This window comes from Bradysia coprophila, assembly GCF_014529535.1.
Source record: "Bradysia coprophila strain Holo2 chromosome X unlocalized genomic scaffold, BU_Bcop_v1 contig_20, whole genome shotgun sequence".
Classification (NCBI taxonomy): Eukaryota; Metazoa; Arthropoda; class Insecta; order Diptera; family Sciaridae; genus Bradysia; species Bradysia coprophila.
The window spans coordinates 2,054,405-2,071,149 of NW_023503307.1; the positions used below are offsets into that span (position 1 = coordinate 2,054,405).

At 36.4% G+C, this 16,745-nt stretch overlaps 3 protein-coding genes and 1 long non-coding RNA gene across 5 annotated transcripts; 2 read left to right on the plus strand and 2 right to left on the minus strand.

Annotated features, from left to right (window-relative positions):
• Positions 1-960: 960 nt before the first annotated feature.
• LOC119068878 (cathepsin L) lies at positions 961-5,941 on the minus strand. Of its 2 annotated transcripts, none has more exons than XM_037172717.1 (4): positions 5,739-5,941; positions 3,980-4,077; positions 2,023-2,222; positions 961-1,948 (listed from the first exon to the last, which is right to left on the minus strand). In XM_037172717.1, the coding sequence occupies exons 2-4, from the start codon at positions 4,070-4,072 to the stop codon at positions 1,222-1,224; spliced, it is 1,020 nt and encodes a 339-aa protein (XP_037028612.1). In that variant the 5' UTR covers positions 4,073-4,077; positions 5,739-5,941; the 3' UTR covers positions 961-1,221. The 2 variants fall into 2 exon arrangements, with proteins under 2 accessions (XP_037028612.1, XP_037028614.1); XM_037172719.1 differs by having other exon boundaries at positions 969-1,948; positions 3,980-4,081; positions 5,739-5,891.
• LOC119068897 lies at positions 5,143-13,309 on the plus strand. Its single transcript, XR_005086239.1, has 2 exons — positions 5,143-5,193; positions 13,161-13,309. It is a non-coding gene; the product is annotated as an uncharacterized LOC119068897 (long non-coding RNA).
• Positions 7,655-8,501, minus strand: LOC119068890 (protein C19orf12 homolog). The gene is made up of 3 exons (XM_037172757.1): positions 8,242-8,501; positions 8,081-8,158; positions 7,655-8,019 (listed from the first exon to the last, which is right to left on the minus strand). The coding sequence occupies exons 1-3, from the start codon at positions 8,363-8,365 to the stop codon at positions 7,799-7,801; spliced, it is 423 nt and encodes a 140-aa protein (XP_037028652.1). The 5' UTR covers positions 8,366-8,501; the 3' UTR covers positions 7,655-7,798.
• On the plus strand, positions 10,350-13,164 carry LOC119068892 (death-associated protein 1). Its single transcript, XM_037172761.1, has 3 exons — positions 10,350-10,531; positions 12,611-12,699; positions 12,760-13,164. The coding sequence occupies exons 1-3, from the start codon at positions 10,486-10,488 to the stop codon at positions 12,919-12,921; spliced, it is 297 nt and encodes a 98-aa protein (XP_037028656.1). The 5' UTR covers positions 10,350-10,485; the 3' UTR covers positions 12,922-13,164.
• Positions 13,310-16,745: the final 3,436 nt, after the last annotated feature.

A 16,745-nucleotide genomic window follows, 5' to 3' on the forward strand; every position in this document is an offset into this window, starting at 1 on the left:
CACCCCGACGATTTGGAAGTTATGTGTATCGACCCAAAGGCGTTGACAGAGTTATGTAGTCTTCTGTTAATTGAGAAATGTTGAAGTTAGTGTACCCCTTGCAAATCGTTTATCGCACTAGTGCGATAAAATGCGATCATAGGACATTGCACACAGGCGGCGTAAGTTACAAATATCATCACTGAATTGCATAAATATTTATTTTGACGACTTGGAAGTTATATGTATCGACCCAAAGGCGTTGACAGAGTTATGTAGTCTTCTGTTAATTGGGAAATGTTGAAATTTTCTTGTGAAGGTGAATGGTTCGGTGGTCAGTTGTTTATATGAATAAAAAAATTTAGATGCCTGCAAGGCCTGGCATTGGACTTTGAATTAAAATCTTTGAGTCTGTCTCGAATTCCTGAGGTGATTGATATCAGGGATTGGCTGGATGAGAAGTCAGGTTGAGTTTGTTACGTGTAAGGCTTACTTCACGGTAGGCTTCGTATAGATGAGCTGCAGTCAGTTTACGGATATTCATTCTTGGAAAAGTATGCACTTTGCTCTTGTTGCCTGAGGAGGTCTGAGTGTATGTAGGGATAATGCTTATCGTCTGTCTGTCTTCTTACTTCACTGTGTGTGAATTGGAATTGAATCCTTTTGGTGTAGAAGAATCAGTTTGTCCGTGATGTTTGTTTTTGTTTCACTGCCGTCGTCGTCTAGATGACACTGTTTTGTGGTCGAGGGTTCAATAGACCTTAAACGCAAGACTGTAAACCTTGGTGAAGTCACGTTTGTACATTACATACACCACACTCCCGTGATGACTGTCGTCGCCACGATAAACTGGTGATTTTTTTATATGTGTTCGCATATTGATGTAGGGTCTTTTCGGAATCTCTTTCAGATTCAGCTAAGTGAACGAAAATTCCTAATCTTTCCAGTCTGAAAATTCATCGGTTCCATTGAATACAAAAATTATTTTCGGTAAAATCGTTTATTCAAAAAAGGATTCCACTTGAAACAGTTCGGCATAATCAAAATAAAATGTTGTAATAACTGAATGGTTGAAAATCATTTAGCCTCTAAATTCTGAACTGATTGAATTGACTGAATGCAGATCTTCTAAGCGATCCTAGCATCATTTCAGATGTACACATAAAAATTTAACAAAAAAAAAGAAAATTGAAAAAAAAATCAAAACTAAAAACGTAAAATTGCAGTCCATCGAATCTCAATTTACACCAAAGGATAACTGGCAGATGTTGCAATGCCACAATGATTTTCCTTGTTACGAGCCATTTTGACGTATCCCTTGTCGCCCCAAGACGTTCCCCACGAATTTTTCACAATCCAGTAATCGGAGCCGCTTGCTTCATCGGTACCATAGCCAACCACCAAAACACCATGATCCAAATTCTCCGAATCGCATTCCGGTTCGTAGTACACACCTTCCGAATAAAATTGGAACGATTGATGAGAGGCATCGATGGCAACTGATACTGGTCCAATAGTTGCTAGGGCTTCTTTCATTTTCTGCTCACTGCCCTGGTCGATATCAACGAAACCTTTATCGGTGGCACCGGAGTTTGTGGCATCATAACGGCATGTGTCGTCCTTTGCTTCGTAAGGATACGTTTTCTCAGTATCGATTCCTCCATTGTCCTTGATGTACTTGAATGCGTAGTCCATTAAGCCTCCGTTGCAGCCATTATTTCCGTAGACCGCGGAACAATCAATCAAATTTTGTTCGGATAATGACACAAGGACACCGCTCTTTCGGAAGTGTTGTCCTTCTAAGGCTCCAGTAGCGGAAAATGACCAACATGAACCGCAATGACCTTGATCCTTGATTGGAGTTACAGCCCCCTTCTTACGCCAGTCAACGGTTTCTGGAAGCTCAATATTAGCTGGACTAATGAATGTGACACCCTCCTCAACACGTTCGCCAGTGACCATTGATCGTCTAAAAGAAGCAAACAAAATTCCGTTTAGTTTGTTGAGTCAGAAAAATAAAACAATCGAAATAGAGAAACTCACTTCAATGTCTTGTTGTAGCCGTTCAGGGCAGTGAATTCATGCGGCAAAAGATCGGCATATTTATTCAGTGCGAGTTTGAATGTAACTTTTCCCTGGTCAAAGAGCTGATTGTGCTTTGCGATATGGTGCTTGTTTTCCATGAAAATTTTCATGCGAAATTTTTCTTCGGTATCATCATCATACGACTTACTATGAGAAGCCTGAAAAAAACAATATTTGTTTTTATTTAAATACTCAGCAAAGTCTGTGAATTTGTTCTGACTGAGTGCAATTTCAAACAGAAAAACTATGCTGGAGATGACCACAGCAAAAAGTCTTAATATCAAACTCTTCAGAAACTATGCCACGCTGTCGCCACTCGCTACTTATAGCAGTAATTTCATTTTAACTAGCGATTAGTGATAACTTGTGGTTCAACATTCGCTACAAAATGCGTTACTTCCATTGAACTTTGCACTCACTAGCTTTTCAACGAAATTGAGGCCGAAAGACGTAGAATATAAATTGCTGGGGAACGGGGAGACAGATAAAGTTCTTACTCCGCATATTGTATTATTCACAAATATTAATATAATTGATATTCTACTGTGTTTCCGCATCATTGCAATCGATTTTTCAATTAGCTTCATTTTGACATTATCAGTTTGATTAGCGATAAGCTTGGGTTAAAAATAGAACCACAGCCTCCTGTCACATGTCTAGAGAATAAAGGAGCAATAAACTATGCCATAACACTATTGAACTTAGACTGTGAATTATCTGCCGACGACGCCGACAGTTCACTATTGTGCAAAAACTAATTGCATGTGACCCTTTCTATCTAAACGGAAAAGGACGTAGAGAAAAAGTGAATTTTTTTGAGCGCTGAGTAAGCTGTGTGCGATATTCTAACATTATGATTTTATTATTCAATTAGGGTGGCTTGAAATACTAAAAAAAAAATCTCGAACATTGTGAATGTACGTCGACGAAAGACCCAATAATGGAATGTCGTTTTACATTTCCAAATATCAGGACGCCGACCTCGACGTCGACATTTCAAAATGGTAAGAGTTTACTGATCGAGTCTCGAGCTTCAATAACTCTTTCGTTTTACTGTACTTCTGAAATCGTTTATACTTTTCGAAATACATGAAACGTCAGTGAAGTTAAGGCATTTGCTTCAGCTGTTTTTCAGCTTATACAGTGTTAGAAGAGCGTAAACACAGGGGAAAAAACCAGTTAATTTAACTGAGCTCAATGGGTGATATGTCAAAATCTCGACTCTCTTTTAACATTGTATATACTGGTGCGTCTTTACACGGTTTTACCACTAACACACACGTGATTCACCTGCATAAAGACGCACAAACACATCTGTTTTATAAGTGGACCAGCTGAAAAAGAGCTGCAGAAAATTCATGTATACATTTCTCTGATGTCGACTGTAGGGTACCGACAAGTAAACAAATTTCTTTGTCGGAATAGTAGCCACCCTACGTCAAACGACAATAATAATCGCAAGACCGGACAACAAGTATTTTAAAGTGTGTTTTTCTGGTCAATTAATTTGTTGCTGACGCAACATGTCACGTGGCCAGTGTATCAGTTTCCAGTTTTGTTTGCTTGTTCGTTTCTTATTTTCCTCTCACCAACGTAAATACATTTTTTTTCGCTGTTGTTGTCCGTTAGCATTTTAAGATTGTCTGACACAGAATCATACTGTATGAGACGCCGAGATTATACAACCATCGGTTTAACACAGATTTCATCATTTATTTACTATGCGATCCTCATGTGAATTCCGTTTTGTAGTAAAATTAAATGGGAAATTATTATGAGGGTCCTCTGAAATGACCCGTATGAGGCGAACATTTGATTGTCCATTTCATTCCGTTCAGTTGTCGATTAATCATTTTTATTATGACTTGCAGTGAAGGGAGCAACAATTTTTACGATTTTTAAAACAATTTCTTACCTTAAATGATTTCCATTCCTCGTGGACCAATTCGAAAAATGATACAGCACTTGCAGCTGCAATAACGCCTACCAAAACTATTAACACTTTCATATTGCCTATCTGGAAAGATAAAAATATTTAAATTAGCCTCAAGTTATCACTGCATGAGAAATGGAAAATTTGGTGAAACCTTATATTATAAGCTTATCAGTTGGGCTGCAAATTCATTTGCAATCGATATTCCTCTGAATCATAATGCTAATGTGTAACGAATGTTGTAAACATAATATGATCGGTCTGATTATCCGGAATTTGGTTCTTTTAATAAATAAAGAAAATTCCAGAGTCGCATCTGCGTCACGATATTGTTTATTTAAAATATTTGCAAACAATAAGCACAGATGGATATGGAAATATGTGATAGATCGGAACACCACTGAAACATCATTATAATCAAAATTAGTCAGGATAGTGTCATCTTTCACGAGAGACAAAAGAACCAGTTTCGGCTCATTAGTCACCAACCATTTTTTTCGCCTTTTTATTTTTACAACAAAGAAAAATCGTGCGATGATTAAATGCACTCAAAACATATGCCAGAGAACATTCATGTGATTCGTTGTCAAAATGATTGGCAGCTGATTCACTGATTTAGCGGCTTTCAGATATTAAAATTTTACCACTGCGTTTCGGTGGTGATAATCTTAATCTCAGACAACCAAAGTGTGAATGCGAACAGAATTTGATGCTATTTCTCTTGGTATGTAAATTCATCATCAATGTTTATCAATGACCTTAACTGGTTATCTCCTATCACCGTACTAAGTCCGAGAATTAAATTACGTCTTACTGAGGTCTTCAGTAAATTCTTCAAAAAGAAATAAATAATGTTAGAAGGCCGGCTGGTCAATGATGGTTCTGACTATGCGTTGCATAATTTGTGCTTTCGAATACAAACATTTTAAATCATAAATTCTTTTGTTCAAAGAGATAGCCGTTTCATATCGTCAATTTACAATATGGAGAAACCTGAATTTAGTTCATTTTTTGGACATTACATTGCCAAAAAACACCTGCAACGAAAAAAGTTCCAGAGAACGAGAAGAAGGCTTAACGTTGAGTGTTTACAAAGTATAACAAAAATAAAACCGGATTGTTGCAAGAATATTTTGCAAAGTTATGAGTCATTACCGAGGTCAGTATAATGTCTTTACAAACAAAAAAAAAATGTTGTTGACGAGACCGAAGAACATTTGGAACGTATTATGCGGGCATTTGCAATAACAAAAATTCAGCTAACTAATGACTACACTACAACACAAATTTGTTAAGAGTGTGTGTGGTGGTGTCAACTGAATGAGCATTATTATTGGAAACAATACATTTTTGGAGTACAATACAGACTCGACTTAGGATCGAATTGACTCATCAACTTATCTATATGCGTGATAGCGATTACTTTAGCATAACATCTATACTGTAGAAGGTTCAAAAATATTGCTAAGTACAACGTAATTTTGATAAGAGCACACGTTCGTTGGCTTCATTTAATAAATTACGCCGAACGAAATCATTTACCTGCAAAACCGAACGTTTCAATTTTATTGGTGACGAAAAATGCTAGACTTAAGGTCATGGATGCATACCCTATACCTATTATATGCTCAGTGAAATTTAGTTCATTTTTCTATTGTAGCTGAACAATGAATTGGGTTATCGTTCTGAACATTGGACAAGATAGACGCTTAACGATTTTTATTAAAATTTGCCTACTCACCGTATTAAAATCGTTCTTTTTTCTTTATTAATCTAAACTAAACTAAGGAAATCACTTTAAAATCACTTGAGATGTTTACAAAAAAAAATTATATTAAAACGCAAACGTTGCCAACGACTGAAGTAGAGTCACTGATAGAATGGAAAAAGTTTTTATTTATAATTTCCTTTGTGGACATAACACACAAAAAAAGTTTTTTTTATAAACAGCGCATAATCATGTGATATTGTGACATTTTTTGACGTAACGTTTCGGCTTTTAGTCCGCTAGAGGCTATTTTTGGCGCAATATTTTGAAAATGAACAAATAGTTTTTCGGCGTTTTAGCAGAGTGGTTATTATAGCCATATAATCTACATATTAGAGTTGTTTTTTTCGGAAATATTGGACAATCGGAAATACAACTTTTCGGGAAACCATCTATTGGAGAAAACATAAATCGGCAAGATTTTTTTTCGACGATTCGACACATTTTGGCATTTCTGAAGACAAATTCACCATTTCAGGTGATTTAACAAATCAGGCAATAATGATGACGATTGCAGAGAAAAAATGACAGAATCTGAATAAACACTGAGAAAAATCGTCAGTCTGAAGACAAATTTTCAATTCTTTATGTTTCTGGACGTTTCTTCACACTTTGCCGATTTTTCTTTGCGATTTTCTATTTTTTTTGTCGGTTTGATTCTGGCGATTCTTCACTGTAATTGACTATAAAACCTGTTAAAACCAAGTGGACCGTTTGAACCGTAAGACTCATTATAGAGTTACATATTACGTAAAATACATTCTCTAAGTTTATAAGACAAAAATATCTCTTACAGCTCAGACCTCGCACAGCGTGGCTGAATGAAAGTTAAATCCAATAAAATCACTTTCGACGACAGTAGACGTCAGCGTAGTTGGTATTGTCTCGTTCGTCAAAGTTTAAGAATCCCGATTTTCAGAAAGTTCTTACAGCTGCTAATTCGTGGGGTATAGGGCCGGTGAATAGTAGTAACAGTAGAAAGGTAGCTCTTCCAATATTCACAGTTAGCCCTTTTTAAACACTCTTTGTGGAGAAGTTCAGAGTGGTCTCTATAACTTGGTAATACCACGACAGAGTAAAGTTATTTTACTCTGCCGTGGTAATACCCGTGAGACTTAGTGACCCTAGACCCCTGATAATAATTTATCGTAGTCAGACTAAGTACTTTTGCTTTACTGGTAGTCTCAGCTTTCCAACGACACCACATTGGAAATAACTCACATTGGCAGTGCAAATCTCCTTAATAATTGAATAATGTCCAGCTACAGCGAAATTTTGAGCTTGACGTTCTAGAAACGTTGCATTTTGTTTGTGTACATTACATTATTGGCAATAAACAAATGTAAATCTTTTACAAGTACAAGCGAAATTGTAAACGAATGACTCATAATATTGATAAAGCCTTCGATTTAGTCAACGTATGTAGAGATGTTTGTTATTCCCATATGATTTGTAGCATCTTAAACTTACTGCTGCTTATTTGAGCCGGAGCTCCGAAGATGTTGTAGTGATATTCCAAAAAACTTTCAATGGAAAAACGTCCAGGGCAACAGTTTTGTTTAACTGTCCGTCGGAGCGTCGTGGCCATGGTTTCAAACAGATATCCACGTTTCGAACAATTAAGATCTTAAGCGGTGACTGACTCGATTTGACTCGCCCATCGGCAGGACTTAATATTGAGAGTGATTTAATTAAATTTCACTAAGTTTGAATTGTTTAGTGAAATTTGGTGAAATTTAGTGAAATATTTCTCGATATAGGGCACTGTCCATTGGGGTGCGTTACTTCGACCAAGAATTGTTTAGCTGCAAGCGCTATAGGTATAACGAACGAATTTGTTCGGTTTATCAATTTTCTTTCGATGCTCTGGAATGAGTGCAACCAATACCTTTTTGTTTGGTAAAAATATTTTATGTTAAAAAGTGCACGCACCACTTGCACGTACAAATTTTCATAATAATCTAGGCGAACATACAAAACGTAGAATTTAAATAACAGCTTCGGTAATATCTCAAGAACTTTCTGGCGACCAATCAATTAACCATTTGCAAATTCAACTCTTTTCCAACAAATGTTACGACTGAGCTCAGAACTGCTTGCTGTATCGACGCACTACCCATTAACATTGGCAAGAGAATGGCAGCGTCAGTCACATCTAGATCCCGCACAGATGCCATAATGTGCTCCATTAATTTTTCCTTCTGTCGTGCAGTGAGATCGTTCCTGATAATTTCACTAACCGGTTTGAATTGCCCTGAAATACGAAATAGATGCAATGTTTCCAACAAAAAAGTGACGAGATGCCAAATTTATACCTTGAGACATTTTCCATGCGCTGATTCCTCCAACAGTGCCACCGACTGCCATACCAACCGGACCGGCGACTAGTCCACCTGGAAAATTGATTGAGCGCAATTGTAAATATTTTGTCACGAATGTTCTTTAGATGGGAAGGAAGTGTCGAAATTTGAATTACCAACGAAACAGCTAGCACCACAAATCAATGCGCCCTTTGCACTTTGTTTAACAGTGACGCGCATATTCTGCTCCTGAGTTAATATAGCAATGGCATCGAAGAGTTCATTGGTGTTTAGAACCATCTTGGTAAATTGACGTGAAATTTGAGTTTTACTTGAACAAAACGAAGAAAAAACTTGACAAACGCAAGATGAATGGGTCAACTCATTCTAATTCTAATGTCGTTATCTTGTTGATTACTCTAATGATGGTTCCGAATCTGTCATGTAGCAGTGTTGACAGCTAAAAAATAAAACAAAACGAATGTCATGGATGCATATTATCAGGTCCGCATTGAGTGTATGAATAATTACTAAGAAACAAAAACGAAATTTTCGTGAACATTGAACATTTTCATAGCTTAATACGCTGTTCATTGAACATTGTGAACTGATGTTTTCTTCGTCATTTTTTCAATGGTGAAATCCCTGTTTTTCATCCATGGGTGAACTGGTTCAGATAAAACAAATGACACAGCCTATTAGTCGGCCTCGAGTGACAAAATCTACACATCTAGCGTCCAGCATTTATCAGTCGGCGGCATGGGCGGCATTAAGAACTATTTTTATTTTGACCGGGACGTAAAAACAAAAATCTGTAGAGCTTACAACCTTGCATACGATAATTTGTGAAGTTTTTCACGCTCCTAATAGTTTTTCTTAGTTAGAAGCGTTCCAGTAATTTGTTGTAAACCTTCAATTTCATTGTTAATGTTTCCAGCCATGGAGATGATCAAATTATGTTGACCGAATGCAAGACAAAATCATAATTAAAAGAACAAACTGAGGGTTTTCGTTTAGCTTTTGGTCAGGACAGTGAGCGACAAAAGAACCAGCGACCAACGTTTTTGCACTGGTAGCAAAATTCGTACTTTAGCCGGCGATACAACATCAAGGGATCGAACGATTTAAATTTATTCGTCCTCTGAAGTAAAATAGAGTTGGTTGCCGCCAGAGTAAATACGATACTGCTTTAGAAATACCCGAGAAACGTTCTCAGAGAAATGATACCAACAATGCTGTTAGCGTCTCTCTGTTTTGGTTCTGCAACAGCAGCGACGATTCTCGTATTTTCGTAACCCATAATATTCGTAACTTGACAGTTACGTGTATAAAATCCCATAAGAACTGTCAAGTTACGAATTCCAAAAATTACGAACGAATGATAATTGAGGAGCAGATTCTCAAGAATTTAATAATTCGTAACTTAAAAGTTACGAATTGAGGTGGCAACTGTCAAGTTACGAATTCTTAAATTCACGATAATTGGCGCCCTGAGCGTAGATTCTACAAGGCTGTAAACTTTGGGAAGGTCACGCAGATCGCCATTTTATTAGATACGCTGGAACACACCACTTCTGAAGATTTTGCATATACAAAAAAATTCACCACATCGTCACGGCGACGAGAATCGTCACAGGAGGTGAATTTTTGTATGAAATCCGCCATTTTATCTAAACCTGTGGTGTGTTACCCGCGTATCTGTATCTGTGTGACCACCCCAAGTTTGCAGCCTTGGATTCTTATGCCTTTCTTAACTTTAAGAATTTGTAACTTGACAGTTCTTGGGACAATGGGATTTTATACATGCAACTGTTAAGTTACAGACAGCATGAGAATCTACGCCCTGCATAGCAGCTTTGACAGGCTTCGACACAGTGTATACAAATATATATACAATTGTATCCTCCCAGCCGATATTACCATGTTTTATACTTTGATTGTTTGACCACAGTCAAAAACCAGTTTGAACTGAAAGATTAGAACAGGAATTATCTTGTCGAAAAAAGCCTGGATTACATACAGATTTTCATGTAACTTGTCACATTTCAGGTCAAGTTTGACATGATTAATATGTACTCAAGTTTATGGTCATTCAAATCAGGTCAACATTGATCACATAAGGCTCAGGTCAAAATGTGTTCAGATTTTTCAGTTTTGGATATAATTTTTCTTTTTTTTTAATACAAAAATTCTGATTGAAGAAAAGCGAGAAAAGCCCTGACTACGTTTATGTTATCACAAAGTTGGTAGGCTTGTTCCAAAACGTCGTCTGCATTTTGCATTCGTGTCAAAACATAAATTGTGTGGTGTACAAATCCAAACGCAGATATAATTCAATTTTGATAAAAGATAGACGTATTAAACGATTCGTTTTTTTTCATAATTAAAAAAAGTTGCTAAGAAAAGATAAAGAGGTAAAAATGGCCGATGAAGAAGCACAACTAAAAGCCGGGCATCCAGCAGCTGGTAATTAATTGTTTACATTTGATAAATAAATTCTAAATATGCAGTAAATAGTCGATATGATGAAAGTGTGAAAGGCACGGCAAAAGATTTTGGTCATTAAGTGCGTAATAAAATGTTTTCGCTGCATTTTCTTTTGATCATTAAAGCATGGTTGATTATTCAATACAACGGTTTTATATACACTTTGTATTGTTCTTAATTGGAAATTTATCTTTTTACGAAAAAAAAAACTTTCCATTCGCTTGTCGACCTTACTATCTCAGCATTATTTTCGTTAGTTAACAGCACGTACACCATGGCGAATCGTATTCTAAAACCATTTTTACGTATTCTAAAACCATCTCAAGACACATTTGATGACGAAAAATTGTGTCCGAGCACAATCATTCGTTTTCTGTGCTATTTGAAATAAATCTTTGGTTGGTTGCAGTCAAAAGATTTTTTCCTTTGTCTCAACACTGTAAAATCTCGGCCTTGCTGAATGCATTACGTTGTATTTATTATGATAAGGATAACGGCTCATTGATCAATTTAAAGCGTTTGGTCGTTTTAAATGGTGCAGTTAAATGAAAAACTCTATTTTTTACGGTCAATCCATAGTTACCAGTTGCCACATTTGCGCAAATTGTTTCAATTCGAATTGTTATTATCAAATAGAATTATCAGCTGCAATAACAGACATCATCAGATAACATCGGAACTATCTCAAAATTATTTGAGTGTTTTTCAACAAATGTTTTCATTCCGTACAGATTCCTACCACGTTGCCTATTATGTCGATGTCTAATTTTCCTCATTGTCACCGAAATTTTTCGATAAGAAATTACATTGTCTTTGGCTATGTAATGGTATGTGCAAAGTATACATTTTTCTCCCAAATTTTCTTAGAAAATCGAGTGTCTACCGGTTTCGTGCTAGACATTTCTGTTGTGGCAAATTTACGCTACCCTTCAAGCTGCAAATGTTAGTTTCATGTTAAGGTTGATAAACAGCTCGTCGTATTCGAACAAATTTTGAACAGCGAAAGACGAAAAACATACACACGATACACCTATGCTGTTGGACCATCGCACAAATGCGTAATAACTTAGTGAAAAACCACACAAACATTCGCACACACGCACACTTGCAAATCGTTTGAAGTTGTTGTTTTCGCTTGTTGTAAACAAGTGAGTGTTGCACAACAGTTTATAATCGAAAATAACGGTTGGTTAGGGAATATTAGAAATTAAAATTTTCTCACACGGGCAACGTTGGTAATTACCCGTTGGGTCATGACTTAGCTCAGTTTTAATTTTAATGAAAACGAACAATAAGTCCTGTGGGACATTACAGGAAATTTTTATTTATCAACGTGTCCATTCCGTGTCACTGTAGAAACACTAATCTCAATTTTGTAAAGTTCTGAACAAGTGTTCCCTTCTGTTGTTTGACAATAAGCTGCTGAGCATAAAATGCGATTTTTGTTTGTACATTTTGTCTGGTGTCAAATTAAATGAATTAAGAAGATTTACTGTTGTAAGACAAAGGGTGTACGCTCTACGTATGAGGTTCTTTTATTACGTACATGGCGGAGGTGTTCAACAGTGACATATACTTTCCGAATTATCAGATCCCACACAAATCCAAATATGTTTTGTATCTATAACGGGACATTCGTCATGATGTATCAAAATGAGTCAAATTATCCCACATGATATGACGGTGTACGAATAATGTGCAGGAGGAAAATAAGTTTATTTTAAGTGGTCCCCATCCGACCACCCCGGAAAATATCTTATATCGTATTATTGATGAATGTTGATTTGTTGCCAAGGAAATATTAATGATTTAGAGTACTGGGTAACGTATCGTCTACACATAACAGTCAGGGTACTGATTGACGTGTGTATATAAGAACAACAATCGTAGCAAGACTTCGCAAGACTTTTTCCGAATTTTGTGGTATGAATGTTTATGCTACACTGTCATGTATAGCACCAGTTCATAGCAACTTTTATCTCAACCAATAATTTTTATCCAATCCCCTGTTTAATGTGCCAATCATGTTCTTATGTCAATTTCAATTTTTCATGTCAGTCAAAGCTGGTGGCATGCGAATAGTTCAACATAAAACACCGAACACGGAACGTCCAGCAAAGGATTTGGAAGATTGTACTGGACTAACTGTAGGTGTTGATATTTTCCTCGTATAATCGAAATGAAGCTTGAAATGTAATTGCCTTAAGGTACCACCAAACATAACGCCAAGTACGACAACTGTTAGTGGAGTGACTGTTAAGGGTGTTCACGACTATCCAACCGAAGCTGTGCAAGCGGCACACGCTCCGAAAGTTCCACAGAATGTACAACAGAAGCCAATGCATCATATTAACCAACCGCGAAAGTAGATTGTAAGAAGTGTTCGGCATTTTGATTTTTCTTTTTTTTTCCTGAAACTGCTCTATAAGATGTTCTTGAATTCAATTTCCTTATTTGTATCCCAGAGATTTTGATTATTATTTTTTTGATTTTCTTTCTACATTCAACTATGATATGAAAAACCAATGAAGATATTGTGCATTGTTAATGTACAAATAGCTGAGCTAAACAACGCGCTGGTCAATTAATCATACAATGATTCGCTAAGTTTTTTAATGAAGAAAAACAATTTAATTTTTTATTATAATATTTGAGCAAAACACAGTGGGTGGCGGTCATAACTTTTTTTTAAATAATTTTTACTTTGAATCTTCAGTCACATTGCCATAAAATGAACTTTTTTTGTTGGATCAATTACAAATTGTTTTTTTGAGTACAATAAATAAAGAGTAAGAATTTTGTTAAAACGACACCGACTTTTGGTTTTCTTTGACAAAAATGTAACATTGAAACCCAAACACAACCGAATACCCAATGCAGCGATAACAATTATGTGGACGGTGTGCATAAAAACCGAGTTGTCAAGCTGATGCTATTCGATTTTATGGTACGGTGTAAAACTATACGTAACACATTCAAAGTTAGAAATTTTCAATTTAACATCACCAAGGGGACAAAGGCAACACATATTTTTGAGTTTAACCATTCGATTGATGTTTAAAGACGGAATTGGTTTAATGAAGTGTTAGTTTCCGTATGAGAGATTGGTTTTGTGTGTGTCCAGACCAACGTGTAATTTCTATGGACCTGACGCAGGTGAATCGATCATTCAGTTTTCTGGCTAGCATAATTGTGTCTGCGTGGTTAATATGCGCCGAATAGTGTGAGTAAGTTGATAAAAATTCTATGGACCGCGCTTGATATCTGAATGAATAATAATTGTTGGCTGTGAAAGAAGTAGCTGCAACGATAAAGGAAGTTTCGTTGGAGTTCGGAACAGGTCAAAAATTCAGGTCATTCGAAATGGATTCAATCAACTTAATGACACTAAGACACAGTGTCCACTTTAAAAGAATAAATTCCCTAAAATTCCCTCATTTTTTAGACTTTCTGTTCACTAATTTATTTGTAACGCTTCACATTGAAAAACCTTTAGGTGTTTTTGATCTTCTGTAATCTTGGAGAATATAAAGAAAATAAATCCCCTTAAAATAGGCCCTAATTTAATACGATCTGTAATTCGAAAATCATTCTAATTTCGTTCAATGTTTGTGCATTCCATTGTAATCAGATATTCACCACAGGCTAAACGCCTAAACAATGGAATTATCTTTCCAGTCAACGCAAAATTGCTCGCGTGTTTTCGGTATAGGTCTCAGAAATGATGCGATGTAAAACATTTTGCATGTCCTGAATGTCACTTTCTCTTTCAAGCCATGCTTGTGCGAGCTTTCCCATTCCAATGACTGGTTACTCTTAATCAGAGCGGCATCTTCACCACAAACCTTATCGCATGAGATCGAGTTTGTACTTTATCTTCTATGTATGACTGAAGAGCTTTTCCATGGTGTTACCATATTTGTAATAAAGATGGCACTCGGTGTCTGATGTAATTTACTCGTTTCGTTGATTCATTAACACTACCTTAGCGGTAATCTTTTTTACTGCTATGTATGCGATTTCGAACCCGGGATCTTCCAACACAATAATTCAGTCCGTAGTCTAACATGTACTACACTATTGAGTCGACTTCCGAGGTAATAGCTAACAAAAGTAATTTTTCCAGTGTGACATAGGTCACAAGTTTCAGGGTTGTTTCTTTACCGATACTTCAAATGTTGGTTTTTCTTTCTCGTTCTTAGCGACTACAAGCAAGAAACAAAAGGAATGAGTGTCTTTATTAACAAAGTTAATTGTAATCATTTTACATGTGTTGGTGTCAATATTTATAACTTAAAAATTTCGTCAAACTTGTTGCTTGTTGGGTGGGTACCTAAAATGCTGGCTGCGTTACCTTGTTGAATAGCCAAAGATAAACGGTTGTATAAAAATTGTTTTGCTCGAATGTCACCAGTTTCTTCAATTAACATTTTGCCAATTGAATCTACGAATTTTGTTTCCTTGCACCATGGGCCTAATGTTTCAAATGCTAGGCCAGCCAACAGGAAACCTGACGCTTTGAGTTTTGTATAATGACTGTGCTTCTGTTGGCATGCACGTTCAGCCGCTGAACCTGCTACCTTACTAGCAAGGTTTAGATATGATGCTGCCAAAGTGTCGACACAGGTGACGTGCGATTGTGACGCCATCTGGGCGTTTACAAAACAAAACCAATATCTTAGACTTGAAAGCACTAGATTTGGTCATTAAAATTGCTTTAAGCAATGTTAAAAGTCGTGTTCTAACTGAGTTGTTATAAATGACAATATATAACATACATGTAGAGGACCATACAGCCATATACACATGACTATTTAGCAATTATGCAATTATATAGATGGGCATTGTACAGCTAAATATAGTTCAATATTTGCTGATGCTCATAAATTAAACTGCTGATTTATGGGAAAACCTTGACCAGATATCCAAAATTGCGCTGAACCCTAGACCGATTTTCTCTCACCTCAGAACTCCTTTCTACCATTACTGAATGGAGAAAATAATGAATCATCGAAATTGGTTGCACTTTACTTAAGTTAGAAATTACACTGTCCGTGTCCACTCCAACAACGAACATAGGACATACGTATCACTACCGGTTTACTTTGCGTAACAAATACCTATTACCTCTAAAGAGTCATTATAACCCCAAGGGAGTGTATTATTTGCTTAGATCGAAGGTAAGAAAATTAAAGTCGCAGTACAGTGAAATTTAGAGATTTTTCAGCTGGTCAATTCATACAAAGAAAAATGCTCATACGTCTTTATATTTGGTTTTACCACTACCACGCGAGTTCATATTTTTTGCCTAGCCAGTTCTCGTTATAATTGTTATACGATCCACCCATCTCACCACAAAAACCACTAACTTTCCGATTCATAAGTTCCGATTAATTAGGATATTCTGGTTAACTAGAAATGATTGTAAGCCCATAACTTTTGCAAACGAAACAGACAATAAATACAATTTTCCTCCCATAATTTTCGCAAGACTTGTTCACCTTTTCCCTTCGTTCTCTTTATATGTGAAAGCTATAAGCCTATTAACGAAAAAACGACACGAAATTGGGTCGTTCCTGTGCGATCACCAAAATTCTCAATTTCTTGTCCCTATAAAAGCAATAAAATTCGTCAACCTATTGTTTTCATTGGGAAATTGGTATGAGATAGGCCATTACCAAATAATGGTATATTGTATGCTTACATTATTCCGATACGGCGTATCATCCAGCTGTATTCAGTCTCCCTAAATCCTTTCACTGTATCAGTTCATCTATAAGTATTTCGTATACCCATTTTTTTACATCTCTTTTCATCATTTAAGCTATGCAACGCGCTAACGAAATGTTCTCTTAGAACATTTTCATAACAATCAGACAACCCTCGGGATGCTGGAATATATATGGGAAAATATCTTTAGATCCGATTCAACACACTCTCTTTCTCTCTTGTTTGTCTCTATAAAAAAATCGTTGTTCTGGAACATGAACATGTACGGTTAGTCGAGCGGTACGGTACCATATGGGTGCTCTATGCAGTCGTTTTGGTCTCAATTCCAATGAGATAGGTAAGTCGTTCATGTCTACAAAAAGGCCTACAAAATGTTTTTTATTCAGGAAATTATAGTAACTAGTCGGAGGCAAGTTCTGGAATTGAAATCGCTAAACAAGCCTTTTAGAATAAGGTTTGTTTA

What these genes read in the sequence shown, in the direction of transcription:
- LOC119068878 (XM_037172717.1), bottom strand. Translation starts at nt 4,072, where the DNA reads ATGAAAGTGTTAATAGTTTTGGTAGGCGTTATTGCAGCTGCAAGTGCT. An exon ending in AGGAATGGAAATCATTTAAG is followed by an intron (nt 2,223 to 3,979) that starts GTAAGAAATTGT and finishes TGTTTTTTTCAG; the next exon opens with GCTTCTCATAGTAAGTCGTA. An exon ending in GGCTACAACAAGACATTGAA is followed by an intron (nt 1,949 to 2,022) that starts GTGAGTTTCTCT and finishes TGCTTCTTTTAG; the next exon opens with ACGATCAATGGTCACTGGCG.
- LOC119068890 (XM_037172757.1), bottom strand. Translation starts at nt 8,365, where the DNA reads ATGGTTCTAAACACCAATGAACTCTTCGATGCCATTGCTATATTAACT. An exon ending in TGGTGCTAGCTGTTTCGTTG is followed by an intron (nt 8,159 to 8,241) that starts GTAATTCAAATT and finishes TCAATTTTCCAG; the next exon opens with GTGGACTAGTCGCCGGTCCG. An exon ending in CGCATGGAAAATGTCTCAAG is followed by an intron (nt 8,020 to 8,080) that starts GTATAAATTTGG and finishes TTCGTATTTCAG; the next exon opens with GGCAATTCAAACCGGTTAGT.
- LOC119068892 (XM_037172761.1), top strand. Translation starts at nt 10,486, where the DNA reads ATGGCCGATGAAGAAGCACAACTAAAAGCCGGGCATCCAGCAGCTG. An exon ending in AGCCGGGCATCCAGCAGCTG is followed by an intron (nt 10,532 to 12,610) that starts GTAATTAATTGT and finishes TTTTCATGTCAG; the next exon opens with TCAAAGCTGGTGGCATGCGA. An exon ending in AAGATTGTACTGGACTAACT is followed by an intron (nt 12,700 to 12,759) that starts GTAGGTGTTGAT and finishes AATTGCCTTAAG; the next exon opens with GTACCACCAAACATAACGCC.